Genomic DNA, 20,525 nt, shown 5'->3' with positions numbered 1-20,525 from the left:
ATTTCTCTCTCTCTCTCTTCCTGATGTACTTTGTCAGTTATAGAAATGCTAATGATTTGTGTGGGTTTATTTCATATTCTACAATCTTGCTAGAGCTCTGAATTGTTTCCAGTAGGTTTTTGCATGGTTTTCTAGGATTTTCCAAATATATAATCATATTATCTGCAAAGAAAGATAGTTTTATTTCTTCATTAATTTTTCTTTTAGTATATCTAAAGCCAACATTTCTAGTACAAGTTGAATGATAATGGTGATAATGGGCATCCTTGTTTCACCCCAGGACTTATTAGTTATGTATCTAGCTTCTCTTCATGACAAATAATAATGCTGTAGGTTTTAGATAGATACTGCTTATTACTTTAAGTTAAGCTCCCTTTATCCCTACATTCTCCAATGTTTTTACTAGGAATTGTCAAAAGATTTCTGTTGGTTTTGTTATTGATATGGTCAATTATGGTAATAGTTTTTCTGATATCAAATCAGCCCTGCATTTCTGGTATAAATCTCACTTGGATATAGTATATTAGCCTGCTAATAAGTTGCTATGATCTCTTTGGTAATATTTTATTTAAAAATTTTAGTCAATATTTATTAGGAAGATTGGTCTGTAATTTTCTTTCTCTGTTCTGGCCCTTCCTGGTTTAGGTATCAGTACTATATTTATATCATAGAAGGAATTTGGCAGTATTCCTTCTTTATCTATGTTTCCAAATAGTTTACATAGTATTGGAATGAATTGTTCTTCAAATGTTTGGTAGAATTCACTTGTGAATCCATCTGGTTCTGGAGATATTTTCTTAGGGAGTTCATTAATGGTTTGTTCAATTATTTTTTTTTCTAAAATGGGACTATTTAAATAAAATATTTGCTCTTCTGTTAATCTGTACAATTTATATTTTTGTCAATATTTATTCATTTTGGTTAGACTGTCAGATTTGCTGCCATTGAGTTGAGCAAAATAGCTTCTAATTATTGCTTTAATTTCTTTTTTCATTGGTGGTAAGTTCACCCTTTTCATTTTTGATGCTGGTGATTTAGTTTTTTTTTTCTTTTTTCTAATCTAATTAACCAAAGATTTATCTATTTTGTTCATTTTTTCATAAAATCACACTGTTTTATTAATTAGTTCAATAGTTTTCTTAAGTCTAAATTTTATTAATCTTTTCTTTGAGTTTCAGAATTTCAAATTTGGTATTTAATTGGGAATTTTTCATTTGTTATTTTTCTGGCTTTTTAGTTCCATGCACAATTCATTGATCTCTTTCTCTATTTTATTCATGTAACTATTTAGAGATATAAAGTTTCCCCTAAGAACTGCTTTGGCTGCATCTCATAGGTTTTGGTATGTAGTCTCATTATTGTTATTCTCTTGGATAAAATTATGGATTGCTTCTGTGATTTGTTGTTTGACTAATTTTTTTAATAATTAGATTACTTAATTTCCAATTGGTTTTTGGTTTATCTTTCCCTGCCCTGTTATTGAACATAATTTTCGTTACACTGTGGTCTGAGAAGGAAGCATTTACTATTTCTGCCTTTCTGCATTTGATTGTGAGGTTTTTATCCCCTAATTAAGGTCAATTTTTGTGAAGATGCCATGTATTGCTGAGAATAAGGTATATTCCTTTCTGTCCCTATTCAATTTTCTACAGTAGTCTATAATATCTCAGTTTTTTAGAATTCTATTAACCTCCCTAGTTTTTTTCTTGTTTATTTTGTGGTTAGATTTGTCTGATTCTGAGAGGGGAAGGTTGAGCTCCCCTACCAATATAGTTTTACTATCTATTTCTTCCTGGCTTAAAATCTTTTCTAGGAATTTAGCTGCTCTATCATTTGATGTTTAAACATTTAATATCATTACTACTTCTTTTTTTATGGCACCCTTTACTTTCCTTCCTTATCTCTTTTAATAAAATCCATTTTTATTTTTGTTTTTGTTATAAAATTCTCTGTTAGCATTCAAAGCTCTTCATAACCTGTTCCCCATACACATATCTTTCTCACTTTCTTATGCTCTATACTCCTCAGCCTCTTCTATCTCAAGTACTCTGCCTCAGTGAGTGGCCCAAACCCATTTTCAAAAGCAAGAAAGAGAATTCTAAGAAGAAACTGATATTTAAGGAACACACAACTTAGCAGGAAAAATGGAAAGTTGAGCCTCACAAAGTTATCAAGACACTAGAGAATTTTCCATCCATGAAGAAGCTCCAGAGGTTGGAGAGGAGCCAGTTATAGAAGACAACCAGTAACAGCCATTTAACAATTTACAAAAGGACCACATCCTCCCCCCAATTAGCAGCTTGAGAGAAGCAACAGACGTCCAACTCCAGGAACTCCAACCAAAAAAACCCACCAACCAGCTGCACCAAGACCACTCAAAACAGTCACTGGCTCCATATGTGACACCCCTTCTCCAAAGAAACCTCCAGATATCCGACAACTCCTCCCCAACCAAAGAGGACTAGCCCAGAGAAAGAGAGAGAAATGAACTACAAGACAACTCTGCTTTTGCCCAAAACCACCCAGAAGCACCACCCAAACACCAAGACAACCCATAGGTCATGGACAGTCCCCGTTCAGACCCAGGAAAGTAAACCAACAGCCAAGATGATGAAAATGATCAGCTTCCACCACCAACCAACTCAGATACAGGGGCAAAGAGGCCATTAAGTCACAAAAAGCTTTCTCACATGACCTGCGATCCTACCAATCTGGGAAACACAGATGACCCAGAACTAGCCACACCCACAGACAAGTGCAACACCAGGGCCTACTCCACCTTTCTCCCAAACAAACACATGCTCATTAATACACATGAGAAGTCCCCCAAAACTGAATCACACCTGTCACTGTACTACACCTACAGCACAACATCTGTCATTTATGTATTCCTCCATCCACTCCCTATGGGCAAATAAACCACCAATCACATTCATGACTGTCCCCAGAGTCTACAAATATTGCTGTGTCCAGGGCACTGGGGGCCTTCCTTGGCTGTTCGTAGCCATCCCCTATGTTGGACAAACACTCATGTGCCCCTGTCACCCAAACGTCCAACTGTTGAAGCACCCTACACAGTGCCTGTACTATTCATGATCACCTGCAGCCAAACCCCCTAGCCCCTTCACTGGCTTCCCTTTCCCCAGGCTGCTGCTGGCTTCCACCCTGCCCCACCAGCACCCATGAATCATCCCCCAGCCCAGTCACCTCCCACATAGGTGAGAATAAAGGAGCTCAGTCAATGAGAGTCCTGTCCCTCTACAAAGCCCTCTCTAAAAACTACTTCCTGTCCTTGAACTATACCTTTTATCTCTTTACACTACTTTAGTTTGTTGAGTCCACAACCCCATTTCCCATTACATTGCAAGCTTATTTTATCAGGGACTTTTTTTTTTATTTTTGTATTTACAGCATTGTCTAGCATATAGTAGGTACTTAATACATGTTTACTGACTTACTAATAGCTTTTAATTAACGATACTTTTGGAATATTCTGTATTGTATATTTTCAATAGGGGAAAAAATTCTATTATAAAAATAAAAATGCCATTAATTTGAAGAAAAAAATTATCTAGGTAAAGAAGGTACCTAGCTTATTTTGTTATTCTTCAACTTTCCCTCAGTTTTTACCATCTAATAAAAACTGAGGTTCCTTAGCTTAAATATATAATTCTTGAAAAGCAACAGCAAAGTTTAAAGCTCTGCTATTTTTCCTATTGGTTAGTTCTACCTAACTTTGATTACTACTGCTAAAAGTTGTAGGCCCCCTAGTGTTAACTTTGATATTTCAATTATCATATGCTTAAATAATTCTCTTGTTGGTACTGAGTTTTATTTTTCTAACCATTTTCTAGCCATTAGGCTGTTAAAAAAAAATGCTTTAGCAAAAGCAAAATCCTATACTTGGCACTATTTCCTACTTGTTTTGTCTCAAAGTTAAGAGCAATTTTCCAGCAACCCTGTTTTGTCATTTATTTTAATTCTCCAATTAAAGAAAAAAAAAGAGAGGCCTTTTTTCCCCTCTAGAATTTCTACTTACATATATCCTTTGTCTGCTCTACAATTCTGGTCTACATTAATGATTCTTTTCCCCTCTACACAATGAGAAGATGATTACTTATCCCTTCTGCCAGAAAATCTTAACTGTTGGTGAAAAATATTCTTATTGAACACAATTTCTTCAATTTTTCTTCAAGTAGTATAGTAATATTCTTTAAATAAGTAAGGATTATAGCTTTTAGAACAAATTAATTGAAGCTCAAATAAGTCAATGAAACACAAGTGATTCAAGGAAACTGTTATATCTCATTTTTCCATATTCTAGTAGAACTAAAGATCAGTTATTTAAGAAATATGTTTAAGCCAATAAAAGAAGTAAACAACCCCTCTTTTTTTAAAGAAGATGAAAATCTTTTCAAGGTATTAAAATCAATAACAGAGAGTTCCTACAAAACATGATTAATTTGAGTCATTAGAAGTTCTTGATACCCAAGCAAGAAGAAAACTAAGACTTTTATTTTTCCTTGTTTACCTCTCCTTCCAGGGTTATACCTTCTATTTTTAGAGTGAAATATATACCAAAAAAAGCATATCATGTAACTACAAACTTTATCATTTGTTTTAAATTCAATCAATTTAAGGTATTTAAAACTTTCAAAATGATAAAAATTTTAAAGAATTATAAGACTCATAGCTCAACTCACTGACAAAATTAACAATATGTCTTTAGAGGCTGCAATTTTTTTTACTACATTGTTACAAGACGAAGATAGGCAAGAGGAAAAGAAAAAACAAAACTAACATAGACTGACTTTAGAGAGGTTATTTTACAATTACCTCACACTTCTGATCAGCTTTAACTGATCCTTCAGAGTCAGCTCTTTTAGGAGTTAACTGAATTCTGAAGATTAGTTCTTGTGGGAAATTGAAATGTCATTTAAAAAAAAAAAGTTACATAATTTATTTTCTTAAGCATTTCCATTTAATACTGCTTACAGGGTTTCCTGGAGTCATTTTCAACTGGTTTCTCTGTCTGTTTCTTCTTTAGGTATGTCACTTTCTCTACCAAATAAAGCAGTCTTCCTCTAATTGTTAAATCACTGTTTCCATCCAGACCTCCATCTTCATCCAATTCAATTCCTAAAATATAAAATCCATAAGAGTAATACAAATGAACTATCTTCTGAAAATGGAAACTGGCAGCATACCTATCTGTTTATATTAAGTGAAAATGATTTTCACCAGCATGGAACATAACCAGAGATATGATCAAAACTTTAGCCGACAGAATACTCATGTATAGTACCTTCCCACTATGAAATAACACTAGTAGTAACATCTTTGCCTCTTGAGGGCATAATCCACCTATAAGTTAACTCGTTTATGACTATGGTTTTCTTGTTATCAAAAGAGGAAGTTTACATAAAGCACTTAAGAATGCTATATAAATCAATTATCATTATCATTATCAAGATGCAAAACATCTTGAGCCCAGGCAATATGGGTCAAGCAGGAGATTCTATCATTATTCTGGGATGTTTCTCAACCATATAAAGTAGTGCTATTGATGTCATGTTTAAGGATTCTCCGCCAGCCCAGATTCCGGACCCTGGGAGCAATTAACCCTACATACAAAGATTCCAGAACCTTCTGACTTTTCAGTTTTGCCTTATTCTTCTAATCTTCCTCACAATTCCTCTCTACTGATCAAAGTTATGTTTTTCACTAATTCAGTTAATTTCAATGCTAAGTGTTAGTAAAAAAAAAAAAAAAAAAAAAAAAAAACTCCATGAATGATATAGTCTTGAAAATCTGGGCTATATTAGATTTAAAGGAGAAATTAATTAAATAAAATGAATCTTTAATCCTTGGAATATATGTGGCAGGTATTTTAGATGAGGGTGCTCTCAATTCTCCCTAGGTCCTGCCCCCCATTTAATCTCCAACAAGTAATAATAAGGGTTTATCTATTTTATATCCTATTTCTAGTAGTTTTATATTATATACACATATGGATACAAATTGAATGAAATGCTGGTCATTTTTAATTACTAAAGAATATGATTTACAGAAATTCTTTTCAAAACAAGCTGTTTGAAATTTAGAATAGTTATTTTTGTAGAAACATCATTATAAACAATTTCTATGATAGCCCACATAATTAGGGTCAGCTATAATATTAAGAAAACAATAAATTCTAACCATTATTTATAGCAACTTTTCAGGGAGAAAAATAATTCTAAATTTCAAATTGATATCATAGGAACCTTAAAAAAAAGGGGTGATAAATCTTCCTTATGTTCCATATAAAGTCACATCAGCAGCTATAGAACTCTGAAGCTCATATAGCCACAAAGATGGAGAATTAATCCCTAGAATCAATTGCTGAAAGCATACCTAAAATAATGCAAACAACAGATAGCAAGCCTGTCATATACATACAATGTTATATATTTCTTAACTGTTCCACTATTAATAAGCTACCTATCTATATCAATGAATGGAGTTTCCCAATAAAGCATTTTACAACCTAAAAACAACATAGGTCTGGACAAAAAAAAATATTGTACCAAACACCATGAAAGATAATTGTATAATACTGAAAAAAGAGATAAGTGAGTCAAGGATAAATTTCCAATTTTCTTATTATGAAAAAAATTACAAAACAAATTCCAACAACAAATCCCAAATGCACATGAAATACAATCATGATGAAAGTTATATGTAATTTGAAATTACCTCTAACAATCTTGATGGTCAGTGTATATTTTGCTAAGTTTCTAAAAAACTATTTAGGGAAAGTTACAGAATAATTTTACAACAAAATTCAAAATTTAAAAGCAAAAGAAAAGTGAATTGAAATATTCACTTGAAAATATTAGAGTATGTATAAAGAAACAAAAATTATTATCTTGCAAGTAATTATAGTGTTTTCAATAAAAAACAATAATTGAAAGCAAATATTCTAATCTTTTTCAACAAATTGCATATGTTATTAAAATGATATATACAAAAAATTTGAAAATTTGTGAATTTCGAAATTAGCTTTATGTAAACTGATGCCCTTGGTACTGTTTTTTAATTACCTCTAAAGAATTTAGTATGAGAATTCTGCTGAAATTTTTGTGTAAAGTGAGATATAATTCTGAAAAAGAACCAGTGAACTATAATTCTGAAAAAGAACCAATAATTAAACTACAACATATTCAGAGTGATTTGAATAATAATTAAGTAAAAAAAAAGAAGATGTTTAGATTAGGGAAAAAAGGACGCAAGAGCTGTTCACAAAAATACAAAGTATTTTGATTTATAAACAGGATTAGACTTTTCTGGACCAAAAAAATGGCATTTAGAAAGAAGCATATTTGAACTCAATATCAGAAACAATTCTATTACAGTTAAATACACTCAAAATTAAATGAATTGTCTTGCTTTGAGAATATTAATAAAGCTTTTCCTCAGTGAAAACAATGAAGAGTAGAAAGTTAGGTGACCATTGGCCAGTACTAGCCTAAGTGGCAGAGTAAATGACTTGATGTCCCTTATGGTCTTTTTAAACAAGAATCTTTAAACATGACTCAGTCAATCAGTGCTTTTATATGAAATGATATACTTCCTATTTTACCATATTTCTTTTCTAGATAATTACTTTGGGATTTAAAAATCACCAGAATAACATATATATCTTTGATTGCTTGAACCTAGTTTCCTATTTTCTGCCAAAGATCCCCTGAGCTCCAAAATTCTTTCATATGTTAAATCAAATGATACAATATGTTTTCATCCAATCTGAGTGAGCATCATTCAAATAAAATCAAAATCTCTGCAGTTGTATATGATTAACTACTTAAGAAAAAAGAATTTGTCATAGTTAATCTAGTTGAGTTGCTCTCCCAACCCCCACCAACAAAACTGAAGAATTTGAAGTAATTGAAAAGTTACACAGCCCATTCCTCTTTTAAACCACATTTCATTTTTAGCAACATTCATTTTACAAGCAATTAAGTTCCAATTCTGAGTTAGATATTGTGATACAAAGAAGGAAAACAACATTACCACAATGCGTCATCAAATCTTCATGGAAGTCTAAGAGTTGATCCCTAATATCTTCTGGACACGGACATTCATTTTTCTCATCCTTAAAATTCAGGAGCATATTAATCTGACAGAAAAGAAGATAACAAAATGTGAAAACAATAATCTCTTAAAATATTTTAGAATAGATATGAGGGAAGAAACTTCAAAGGAAAAACAAGGAAATAGATTTTAACCCGGTAAAGAAATAGAGTTTTCAAAATCTGTTGCATATACAATTTAATTCTTGCCTACCTGGTTATTATAAAAGAAATGTCAATCAGTGAAAAAAATTGCATAGGCTCAAATTATTACAAAGTTTTATAACACTAAAGAGTGATCATATGGAATTAACTTTCTTTTTTACCTAACTTCCTTCTACTAAAGTTATTTGAACATTTAGAATATCTCAGTAATATAACAACAAAAGGGAAGGTAGATAGCACAGCAGATAAAGCCCAGGGCTAAAAATGAGGAATAACTACTCATCTTAATGAGTTCAAATCTAGTCTCTGACATTTCCTAGCTGTGTGACCCTGGACAAATAATTTAACCCTATTTGCCTCAGTGCCTCATCTGTAATATGAGCTTGTCAAGGAGATGGTACACCATTCTAGTATCTTTGCTAAGAAAACCCCAAATGGAGTCACAAAGAACTGAACAGAACTCAACAACTCAAGAGAATGTACTAATCTTCACTGATTCCTATTGCACAACTGTGCACAGAAATTTTCTACAAGTTTAAATAAATAAGGATTTTTAAAGTAATTTGAAACTCCCATAACAAGTAAAGCCCAAAAGGCAAGACCATTACCCCAAAGAGAAAAGTAATTGTGAAGAAATTATTATACCAGAACACAAGATGCATTATATTATATATAATTTAATTTTTCTTGACAAAAATCTGAATAAATTGTAACAAGTGCAGAAAAGAAGAATTTTCATTTCAGCTGGCTAGATTGTACCTGCTCTTGAGGTGGAGATCGAAATTCCTTTGTTTTCCTAGCTGTTAATGCTGCAGACATGTTTAAAGCTTGCATAACTTCATTATATCGAAAACGTTGATTATCTTGAAGCTTTGCTACAAAATCATCTGAGAAAGCAACAATGGCTTCTATCCTGTGCCGTACCTGGCAATCACAGAGGTACTGTAGTAGAAGACACATCTGAAAAGACAAGTAAGATCGCCACAATTAATTTCTCAAATTAAGATTAAAATTTTCCTATGGAGTATGTATGTAGCTGAAGAATGTATGTAATTATATTAGGTGAAAATATATGGAATGTGTGTATGTATAGATAGATAGAGAGATAGATATTAGCATGTATACACATTTATAAACCCAATAAATCTTCTTTTTGCCATTTAAATCTCTTCACAATATGGCACAAATCTACCCTTCCAGCCCTGAAACACATTACTTGTCTTTATATATACTACATTCCAGGCAAACCTGACTTCATGTATTCTACAGTCCAACCAAGCTATCCTTCTTACTGTGTCTATATTCCATCTCCCATCTAGACATGAGAGGACAGCCAATACAAAGGCTTATATCTGGGACTCTGCATTAATCAACCCTCCATAACTAGGATTTACTCTCTTCTCACTTACATCTATTAGAGTTCCTTTCAAGTCTCAGTTTAGAGATCACCTTCTATATAAGTTTTTCCTGATTCTACAATTACTAGTACCTTTTTTCAAAAGTATTTTATATCTTCTTTGTATGTATATTTATGCCTCAATATGTGTATACATTCTTCCCTGCCTAGATAGTAAGCTACTTGAGGTCAGAGTCCATTTCACTTTTGTCTTCGTTTCCATGGCGCCTGGCACAGAATTGGTGCTGTGCATATATGTATATCAATTTCTCTGTGTGTGTGTGTGTGTGTGTGGACACACATTTTCCTAAATTCCATAAAATTACCTGCAATTTAACAGGCTCAGGAAGTTTCATTTGGAGCAAGCCTTCCTTGGGCATCTTTCTTCCTTTGGTCTCTTCTTCACTTCCCCCTTCCAGCACTGGTTCTTCAATGTTATGTTCCTTTTCCAGGACTTCATTCTCTTCCTCCTGACTGGCAGCTTCTTTAAACACACTGGGCTCAATCAGCTGCAAAATGTGTTTCAAGTCCTCATTATTAAAGATTCCCATGATTAATAAGGTGTAGAAAAGTTTAATGAGAGGTACAAAGAGGAATTCAGTGGTCCCCCCTACTGGATCCCGAGCATGGAGACTGCCCTCCTTAACAGCTTCTGTCAGCATCTGTATGGTCTTGGATTTTAAGATGTCCAGTGGGAACTCAGGGCTGTATTGGTAGTACTCACTACTAATGCTTACAAAACTTGGAGATGAAAATTGCATTCTTGGCCTCAGGGAAGTGCTGAGACCTATCCCTGGGAGGCCATGCTTTTTGTTCTCATCAGGGAAGAGGGTGATACTCTTTGTCTCATCTGTCATGGGGACAATGAATTCATTGTTCATCATCAACCTGGCTGTAGCATAGGAGCTAAGGTGAATGTCAATCAGCAGGTCATAATAGCCTGTGCGCAACAGGCCTGGCATGTACTTGTTCTCAATGGCATAGAGAAGCTGGGGTTCATCCACATGGCTACATAAGGCATGGGCCACTCTGTTGTTCCCAAGAGCACAGACAGCTGAGTACAAGCGAAGGGTATGATAGTGAAACTTCAACAATTCTTCTTGTTCCGTCAATTCTAATATATCTACAGACCTGCAAAAGGTTATAGTTATTAGCAACAAGCTTAAAAGATGTTTAAAATTCTGCATTACAGAAAAAATTTTGGAAAAGTAGATATAATTTTATGCACATAGGTATTAATAGTGTTTCAATATCAATAGTTGAGCAATTGTAATTGCTTTTAACAAGAATGAAAAATCTGAACATCTAAAATATTTATTAAATACATAAATAAAATTATTAAAATGAAATTTAATAAATTAGGTTTATTAAATTAAATATTAAAATATTTATTTAAACATTTATCCATATTATAAAATATTCTTTTTTTTTACAAAAGAAATACAGTTCAGGTGCTATTTAAACAATGCTATCTTCTCACTCATTGGAAATATGCTATCAATGACATCCTAATAGTTATTTGAACATGTGTCACACTTATTTTCTTTCTACACTTGAACCTTCCTGAGGGTAGAGGCTAATCTTAGCCAATCCTCATCTTTTTTTTTTTCCTACTGATTAGTGTTCTTCACAATAGGCACTTTACAAAATGTTTGTTGAATTGAATTTTTTAAAATGCATCTGAAGGTAATTAAAGCAAAAAAATTAGTCAAGATCTAAGCCTTTTTTGGTAGCCAGACCAATGGAAAGAAATCTGCATCTTCTTTACTATGGTATATTCATTACACATCTTCAAAATTATATCTAATGTGGAATCTTTGTTCTTCATGCAGAATTTATTGGAATGCCACATGGTTTCTTTTAGATTATCAAAAAATGAGCTGATGTGATAGGCTATGAGCTTCTAAATTTTGAGGGCTTTATCACACTCAGCACTATGTGAAACAACTTAAATCATTTATCAAAACAATCTTTATTCAACTTTATGAATAGTAAAGGGAAATCCCAAGTGAAGAAATCTCCTCTCTCAATAGTAATCAGATATCTCAGAGTAATGCCTAGAGCACTGAGAGATTTACTGATTTGTGGAAGATCACAAAGACTACATTTTTCAGAAGTGGGATGGTGTGATTTTTGCTTCTGTGATATCAAAAATATTTGACTAAAATTAAAATACACATACAAAAGCATTAACACTTACCCCACACTTAAAGAAGCAAAAACATGAGAATTTCAAAGCTGAATAGAAGTATTATTACTCAAAACAAAGGGGCATCATTAATTAATGTATTTGTCTCCAACAAGAGAGTATTTAAATTTCAAAGATGATTACTTAATACAAGGGCAGTTTCATGTGGTAATAATATTTTTTAAGTTTTATGATGTAAAACTTTGATAAGAGACCCACCAGTTCTAAAATTATAGAAAATGATATTGTCTCATACTGTGCTCAAAGGAAAAGATATATACTATATTATATCTTTTCTTTTAAATCTTAGGTCTTTACCCAAAGTGTATTTCTACTAACATAGGAGGTACCTATATATTTTACACATGTTGTTAGAAATTTCATATATATAAAATGACAGCAATCATTTTCTGGGTTTCAGCACTGTTAATAAATGTTTGTTACATTGAATTTAAATAAACTAAATTTTTCACTAATCATTGGACTAGAAAAAGCAAATTCAAATTTGACTCAAATAAAAGAGTCTCTTACCATTCAAAGGGAATTAGTGTTTAGTTTATTTTATTTTGATTTTTATAATAACATATCTTCCCCAAAATGTTTCCTTTCATAAGTCCATGGCTCTTATATATTAAAAAAACAAACAAACAAAGAAAAAAAACCTGTTTTCCTCTGGGATGTGAAGGGACATGAACTGCAAGGGATCTACACACTGAACCAGCCAGCCTTGGCGTTCACTGATTCGAGAAACATCCACTTTCAGAAACTGGTTTGGCATCCTGCTCCAAAGAACATGTGTGAGAAACTGTACGTGGAGACGTGGAGGGCACTGTGGAATGGGATTTTTATGCTCACTCTTGAATAATCCAGCTGACAGTGGCATTACATTCTGAGAAGAGCAAAGCAAAGGGAAAGACCATTTACAATAATCCTGAAAGCTAACAGTAACTGACATTTACATAATATTTAATGTTCCTCAAAGAACCTTTTTCTTTTTCTTTTTTTTTTTTTTTTTATTTAATAGCCTTTTATTTACAAGATATATGCATGGGTAACTTTACAGCGTTAACAATTGCCAAACCTCTTGCTCCAATTTTTCACCTCTTACCCCCCACCCCCTCCCCCAGATGGCAGGATGACCAGTAGATGCAAAGAACCTTTTTCATAACAACACTGTGAAATTTGTAGTACAAGTATTATTATACTTCCTTTTGAAAGAAGTTCAATTGAGACTCAGGTAAATATCTGACAACAACTTGCTACCTGCTTGTGACACAGTTGAGGCTTAAATACTATCGGATTATAAGTTCTTCAATGATAAAAGCTATAAATTTTTGTCTTTGTTTTCATATTTATTTCAGATATTTATTTATTTAATTGAAAATAGGCAACAATTCTTAATTTTAATGGGATTTTGTTTGGGTGGATCTCAAAAGGAAGAAATAGAAACAAAAAGTAGAACTTAGAGAAAAGGTTTTTATGGGTTGATATAAGGAAAAAAAAACTTTCTTAGAAGTTCAAAAGTGCAATGGGATGCTTTAACAGGTAAAGTTTCTTTTAAACTGGAAACCTTCCAGCAAGAAGAACAATGTTGAGATGGGAGTTAAATTAATCAACAAGCATTTACTAAGCACCTGCTAAGCCAGGCATCATCCTTTCAATCACACTGCACAATGGGGAAGAGACTACAGTGGGAAGGAAAAGCAAAATTAGGAGGCTGTTATACTAATCTAAGTGAGACATGAAAAAAATCTTAACGAAAGATGTTTAGAAATAGAAGCAGAAAGATCATTGGACAAGATGTAAAAATCTGAGAGACATTCGACACAGAGAGACATACAGAGTAAAGATAAAAGGCTGGAAACCAATTTATTATGATTCAGATGACATTAAAAAAAACAGTGATAGAGATTCTGATCTTAAATAAAACAAATCTAAAAATAGATCTTATTAAAATAAAAAAGGGAAGTTCATCTTGATAAAGGGTACCATAAAAAATAGTAATAATACTAAATGTTTAAGTATCAAGTGGTAGAACAGCCAAATTTCTAGAAAAGATTTTAAGCCAGTTATAGGAAAAACTAGACAGCAAAACTATATTGGTAGGAGAGCTCAACTTTCCTCTCTCAGAATCAAACAAATCTAACCACAAAATAAATAAGCAAGAAACTAGGGAGGTTAACAGCATCCTAGAAAACTTAAGATATGATAGACCTTTGGAGAAAACTGATTAAGGACAGAAAGGAATACATCTTTTTTCTCAGCAGTACATGGCACCTACACAAAACCTGATCGCGTATTAGGGCATAAAACCCTCATAAGAAATGCAAAGAGGCAGAAAAGTAAATGCTTCCTTCACAGACCACAATGCAATAAAAATTATATTCAATAAAGGGCCAGGGAAAGATAGCCTAAAAACCAAATGGAAATTAAATAATCTAATTCTAAAGAATGAGTGGGTCAAAAAACAAATTACAGAAACCACCCATAATTTTATCCAAGAGAATGGCAATAATGAGACAACCTACCAAAACCTATAGGATGCAGCCAAAGCAGATCTTAGGGCAAATTATATATCTCTAAGTTGCTACATGAATAAAATAAAGAAAGAGGAGATTAATGAACTGTGCGTGCAATTAAGCAAGCTAGAAAAAGAGCAAATTAAACCCACCCAATTAAATATCAGATTAGAAAATTTGAAACTCAAAGGAGAGATTCATAAAATAGAAATTAAGAAAACTCTTGAACTAATAAAACTCAGAATTGGTTTTATGAAAAAAACTAATAAAATTTTGTTCTTTAAAAAATGATGAACAAGCTGATTTTAGAAAGACCTGGAAAGATTGACAAGAACTGATGCTGAGCAAAACAAATAGAACTAGAATTATACAAATTAACAACAAGAATTTGCAATGATCTAGTATGAAAGGCTTAGTTCTTCTCAGTATTTCAGGGATCCAAAGCAATCCCAGTAGACTTTGGACAGAAAAAGTGCCATAAGCATCAAAAAGAACTAAGGCAACTGAATGTAAATTAACACATGCTATATTCACTTCTTTTTTCTGGAAATCTCTTCCATGGTTTTTCCATTTTGCTCTGATTTTTCTCTCCCTTATAAATTTTTCTTTCTCTTATAAATCAATAACATGACATAAACTAATGTATATGAAAAAGAAATAAACTTACTACAAGGAGGAAAAAAAAAACACACTGCTGCTTAGTAAGCAACTTTCTCAGCATTTTGGGCCATAAGATTCCTGTGAACTTCTATAACCCCATGAGCAGAAGCTATGAGAGCTTGGGAGTAACAAAGCCAAAGGTTGGCTTGGAGCATGCAGAATAGGAACTACTCAAACAAACACTTCAGAATCTATGAAAGAATGTTCACCAAGATCCAGCAAGATAGGCCCTCAGGTGGTCTGGATGATAAGCCAGGCTCTACAGGAGATAGATGGCATCTAGCAGCATCTTGGTTCCTTCTCCAGGAAATCAGAGACAATACTCCAAATAAATTCCTTAAGCAAAGCTCCCAAACACTATTCAATTGTTTCTTTTCTTACAGATCATGGACTCATTCATTCTGTTTTCTCTTTTTTCCAGTATCCTTCATGTTTTTTCTTTCTCTATTAGAATATAAACGCCTTGAAAACAAAATGAATGAATAGTATGGGGCAGGCCCTTGTCTGGTCTCATGATTTGAGGATCAGGCTACAGTTTTCTTGTTTTTGTATGTCAGTGCTGTGCATATAGAAAACACTTAAAGACTTAATAGCTTTCTATCAATTGTCCCCATAAGGAGCTTTCACATCACCAAAGTCATACAGTGTACCCCTAATCCAAAGATGAGAAAGAATGTAAGGAGAGAAAAGAAGAGGGAGTTGGATGACAGTTTTCAATGCCTTATTTTACCTCTTACTACATATCCAATCAGTTGTCATATATTGTTTCTACCTCTGCATTTCTTATATATGTCTCATCTCTACTCATATAGTCACTCTTTTTGTTCAAGTCCTTTCTGCTTCATCCCTAGAATACTGCAAAAGCAACTGCATCAAGTTTCTCTTCTCTAATAAATTTTTCACATAGCCAATAAAGTGATTTTCTTAAAGGATAGATTCGACTATGTCACCTTCCCTGCTTTGGTATTGTCCAGGACATCCCTATTGACTCTTAAAACAAAGGTTATTACATCTTTATATCACCTTTTTTTTTCAGTTTCTATTTTATGTAAGTTTTATGATGTACATAATTATTAGTAAAGTATATGTATATAACTTAAAAATAAGTAGCAAATGTTTTTGATAAATGGCTTAAAATTTCAAACTCTAGATTTCACTCATCAGATTAAGTATTAGCTTATACTAGCAAAGATGTAAAGTTTCTGTAAAATAGGGATAATAATGTCATCTATCTCAAAGATTGTTGCAAAGAACAGTCAGTCAACAAGTATTCAGTAAGGTATCTTGATTTAGTTATAAGCAATGTACTAAGGGGTAAGAATACACAGACAGGAAAAATATGGTCCCTGATCAAAACAAGCTTACGTTCTAATGGGGAAGTCAATATGCCAATAGTCAAGGTATACAAGATGGGTGTATACAGAAGAGATTAGTACCAAAAGGACTAGGAAAAGGTTTCCTGAAGAAAGTAGGATATAACCTGTGTCTTAGAAGAAGCCAGAGAGTTCAGGAGTTAGAGATTAAGAAGGAAACCATTCCAGGCATGGGGAACAGCCAGTGAAAAAGGAATGGAATAGAGAAATGGAATGTTGTATGAAAAAAAATGTAAAATGTGACAGGGATCACGGACAGTAAAGAGGAAAATAAAGTGTAAGAAGGCTGGAAAAGTAGGACAGGGCCAGATTATTAAGGGTTTTAAAATCCCCTACTTCTTCATAGGGTAATATACAATATACTGTATTATAACAGTATTATAATAAGTGAAAATGCAATTCTTGTCCTGGAAAATAAATTATATTTGAATTGGCACCATTAAAAAAAAGAAAGGAAATATAAATAGTGTTCTAATGTAGCCATTTCAAATTGTGATCTGAGGTCCCCTGAAGGCTCAAAACTATTTTCATAATAATGCTAAGATGTTTTAATTTGTGATATGGTAAACTGATATGTGATCCACATAAAGGAAAGTTCATGGCAGGGGGGGAGGGAGGCATTCAATAATTTTTAGGACTTTAAAGGAGTACTGAGACCAAAAGTTTAAGAACTGCTTTTTGTGTATATATTCAGGAGTTGAAGGGCTCATTATAGATAAGAGTCAATATTGGAAGAAAATGACAGTTTCCCATATTCAATGCTAATAGAATACCTAATAACTCATAAGGCAGTTGCTTGTGAATCTCATTATCAAAACAAAACAACACAATATAAAAAAAGGAAGTTCCCTTATTTACCTTTATCCTTCCTAACTCGAACTGGAAAACATTAGGACTTGTAGCTTGTGCAAAAACTGCAGGAAATAATTTTGTACTTGGCTCGACCTAAAAATAATAAGCATATATAAGAACTAAAAATTAGCAAGAAATTCTATGATAAGACACTTTGAAATTATTAAGGAATAAGCCATAGCAAATAACTGCAAGTTTTTTCTTCACATTTTAAATATTTTTCAAAAATAGCTGTCAAATACATTTTTATTTATTATGGATTTGTTTCATCATCTTTTACAGCACCTTTTCTTTCAGAGCCTCAAGACACAATTTTTATTAAAACTTGAATTATTGGACAGAATTAATTAATACATTTAAAAAAAACTATTCAAATCTGCTTTATAAAGATATTTTCACCAACATCAACTTCTTTATAATGAGTATTTTTCTTTAATGGAAAAAGCATGCCATAAAACCCCTAAAAGTGTGATGTCAGCAAGGAAATTTGTACCTGGTAATATGTGCTCAGTTCCTTGCCATTTGCAGTAAAGGTAAGCAACCCACTGGCAGCATCCACTACACAGCCGATCTCCAATCCATTATTGTTGCGTCCTTGCCCAGGGCTCATGCTCTCACCCGCACACACCATATAGCAGTTGCTGCGTTTGATGCTGAATTTCAAAAGACATTTAATCTATGTACATCCACAGATACAGCAAACATGTACATTTTGCACACTAAACCTAAATTATACTGCGCAAGCAACAAGCGCATGCTGTAATGGGATAGGTGCATAATGGACCTGATTCTGTGGTTCTGAGCAAAACTTGTTGACTTCAGTGGGAATTCTGAATCAGGTCTTACACTCTTCTAAGTTTCATACCTAATAAGGACAGGTCAACAAGTTTAAAAAGTAAGAATTGACCTGCACCTTCCCTCAAAAAACTCAAACCAAACTACTTTTTTTTTCCTGAGGTTCAAAAAAGTTTAACTAGACATAAATAGCAATTATAATAACTTTTATTTTCATGCCCTTTCCTCCTTGTTCTGAGTCAAGAAGTATTTATTTCCACATACTATCAAAGATTGCTTTATCATGTTGGTAGGTGAGCCATTAAATATTCAAGACTGACAAAATTTGGTTACACATCAAAATCCCTCTATAGTCAACTCCCAGTCATCTCTAACATGGGATGTGCTTTGCAAAGATATAAAAAAAAAAAAAAATCCAGTGACAACAATGAAAAAACTGATTTTAGCCATTAGTTTTAACATTTTGCCCCACTATTAGCCAGAGATGGAAATAAGCAGTAAAGCTGACTTCTTTTCCTTCTTCTGTCACTCTCCAGTAAAAGTAGAGCAAAATAGCCAAAAGTCTGACAGCAGGAGGAAAAGGAGTTAAAATGAAGTGCTTGTATAATCAACAAACTAGATAATAGGCCTCTGAATAATCAAGAGTTGACTGTCTCTCTGTGTGCCATCTACATAAGACTGTCTCCCCAATAACTTTTTATCCATCTCCAACCCCCTTCTTCCCCTCCACACACATCAAAATCATCTCTCCCACTCAGCAGGCCTATCCTTACAATAGCTATTTTTTTATTATAGGAAACTCATTAAATGGTTGTCATCTCTGAGAGCCAAAGGTTTCCCCTGAGAAATCTACTAGAAGTTAGTGCTCTTGCTCCCATTCTAAAGCAAGGCATTCCTTTAGACTTGTACTAATTTCACAACTTTTCAAGCTTTTTTATATGAAGACAGGGGATTAAGTTTCCCATTAATTGAAAATGACATTGGGAGGTACAGGAAAGAAGCGACAATATAGAGAGCTCTTTCCAAGAAAACCTGCCCCAGCAGACCAGAGAGGATGGATGGGCACAGAAGTGGATGGGAATGGTTAGACCTTCTCTTGTTTTACTCTGCAAGGAAGATAAAGACTTCTTCACTTTTTTGAAGGTTTGGTTTGAGTTTGATTCATTTTTACAAATGGAAAAAAAGATGGCACAGAAAGATTAAGTGACTTACCCAAAGCCACACAGCGAGTCAATGGCAAAGCTGAGAAAAGAACCCACTACTCCTCAGTCTCCATTCAAATTCTAGCCACCTACTCTAAACTATTATCCCACATTTTCTCCACATTCTTCTCCCCACCATGACTGAACACTTCCCAAGATGCATGTCAAACTAATCCTAAATATTTAATAACTACTCATCACAAATACCTAAAATCATAAATTTAGAATTTTTTGTTCCCTCCCAGCCCACTGTCAGTCAAGTACAACATCACTTGACAATATGATTATTACTCACAATACATAAGTGTTCTCTAAGTTAACAATTTTATTTTGCTTAGATTCAAAATCTTGTTTTGTGGGATAGGGTACCAAAGGGGACACTGACATGAAGAGCCAGATTATATCATTTCTATTCAATGACTATTACCTTGGACATTAAATTCAAAAAATAACTCTACAGCTTCACCAACACATGCAAAATTTACATTAAATTTATTCAATTAACAAAAAGTCAAGGAAACCAACCTTTCATGTACTTTTCCTTTTTCATCTCCCAGAGTAACTGTTACAGTTCGAACTCTGTCTAAGTCAAAGACTGTGTCATATTGATGGAAATCTGATGTAATCCAGCCTACCCAAACATTAGCAGGTTCTTGCCCAGGAAAAATTCGCACTGAATAATAGTACTGTAAAAATATCAAGCATAAATTATCAATAAAATAGTTGGTTTACAAAATGACATTAGTTTAAGTCTCAACTTTTGAACTGCCTAGAAATACATATTTTTATATGTATACATACATAAATACATATGTATTTAACATATGTCTGTTAAAGACTACCTAAATTGATAAAAGTACTTTAGTAATAGAACAATAATCTTATAAAATAGTATAAATATGCTTAATCAGAAATAATGAAAGAGGAAAAAACTCATAATTATACCAGTCTTGAGATTATTTTTTTCAAAAAGTATGTAAGAATATGTATCAGACACAGGGATATTACAACTGATACTATTTTTCCCTTCTGGGGTTTAGAAAAGTAAAGTCAAGGCAAATACACTGGCAGAGGGGAAAATGGTTCTTGCCTAAATATGGAAAACTAATATTTCATTCCCATTTTTCTACCACTTTGTCAACTACTTATTATGCCTCTTTTGCTGGCACCTTACCTCTAAAGAGGTAATGAATTAAAATTCAATTGATATAAAAATTACATTAAGTTTCTACTACATGCATATATAGGAAAAACAAGGACC

General features: G+C 33.1%; 1 protein-coding gene across 17 annotated transcripts in view; it reads right to left on the bottom strand.

The window, feature by feature from the left end:
* RYR2 (ryanodine receptor 2) overlaps positions 1–20,525 on the bottom strand; it is a 712,857-nt gene that overhangs the window by 269,731 nt on the left and 422,601 nt on the right. For 11 of the 17 annotated variants that reach the window (XM_031968518.1, XM_031968517.1, XM_031968521.1 and 8 more), the window contains 9 exons: positions 19,790–19,950; positions 19,275–19,304; positions 17,761–17,920; positions 17,274–17,360; positions 12,526–12,752; positions 10,002–10,806; positions 9,039–9,239; positions 8,056–8,161; positions 4,996–5,139 (listed from right to left, as the gene is read on the bottom strand). In XM_031968518.1, the coding sequence (XP_031824378.1) occupies positions 4,996–5,139; positions 8,056–8,161; positions 9,039–9,239; positions 10,002–10,806; positions 12,526–12,752; positions 17,274–17,360; positions 17,761–17,920; positions 19,275–19,304; positions 19,790–19,950 (1,921 nt within the window). The remainder of the gene's footprint in view (positions 1–4,995; positions 5,140–8,055; positions 8,162–9,038; positions 9,240–10,001; positions 10,807–12,525; positions 12,753–17,273; positions 17,361–17,760; positions 17,921–19,274; positions 19,305–19,789; positions 19,951–20,525) is intronic. The other 6 variants (XM_031968519.1, XM_031968522.1, XM_031968528.1 and 3 more) reach the window with 1 other exon arrangement.

This window comes from Sarcophilus harrisii, chromosome 4 (assembly GCF_902635505.1).
Source record: "Sarcophilus harrisii chromosome 4, mSarHar1.11, whole genome shotgun sequence".
Lineage (NCBI taxonomy): Eukaryota > Metazoa > Chordata > Mammalia > Dasyuromorphia > Dasyuridae > Sarcophilus > Sarcophilus harrisii.
The sequence above is the reverse complement of the archived record's forward strand: the minus strand, read 5'-3'. Positions and strand labels throughout refer to the sequence as shown.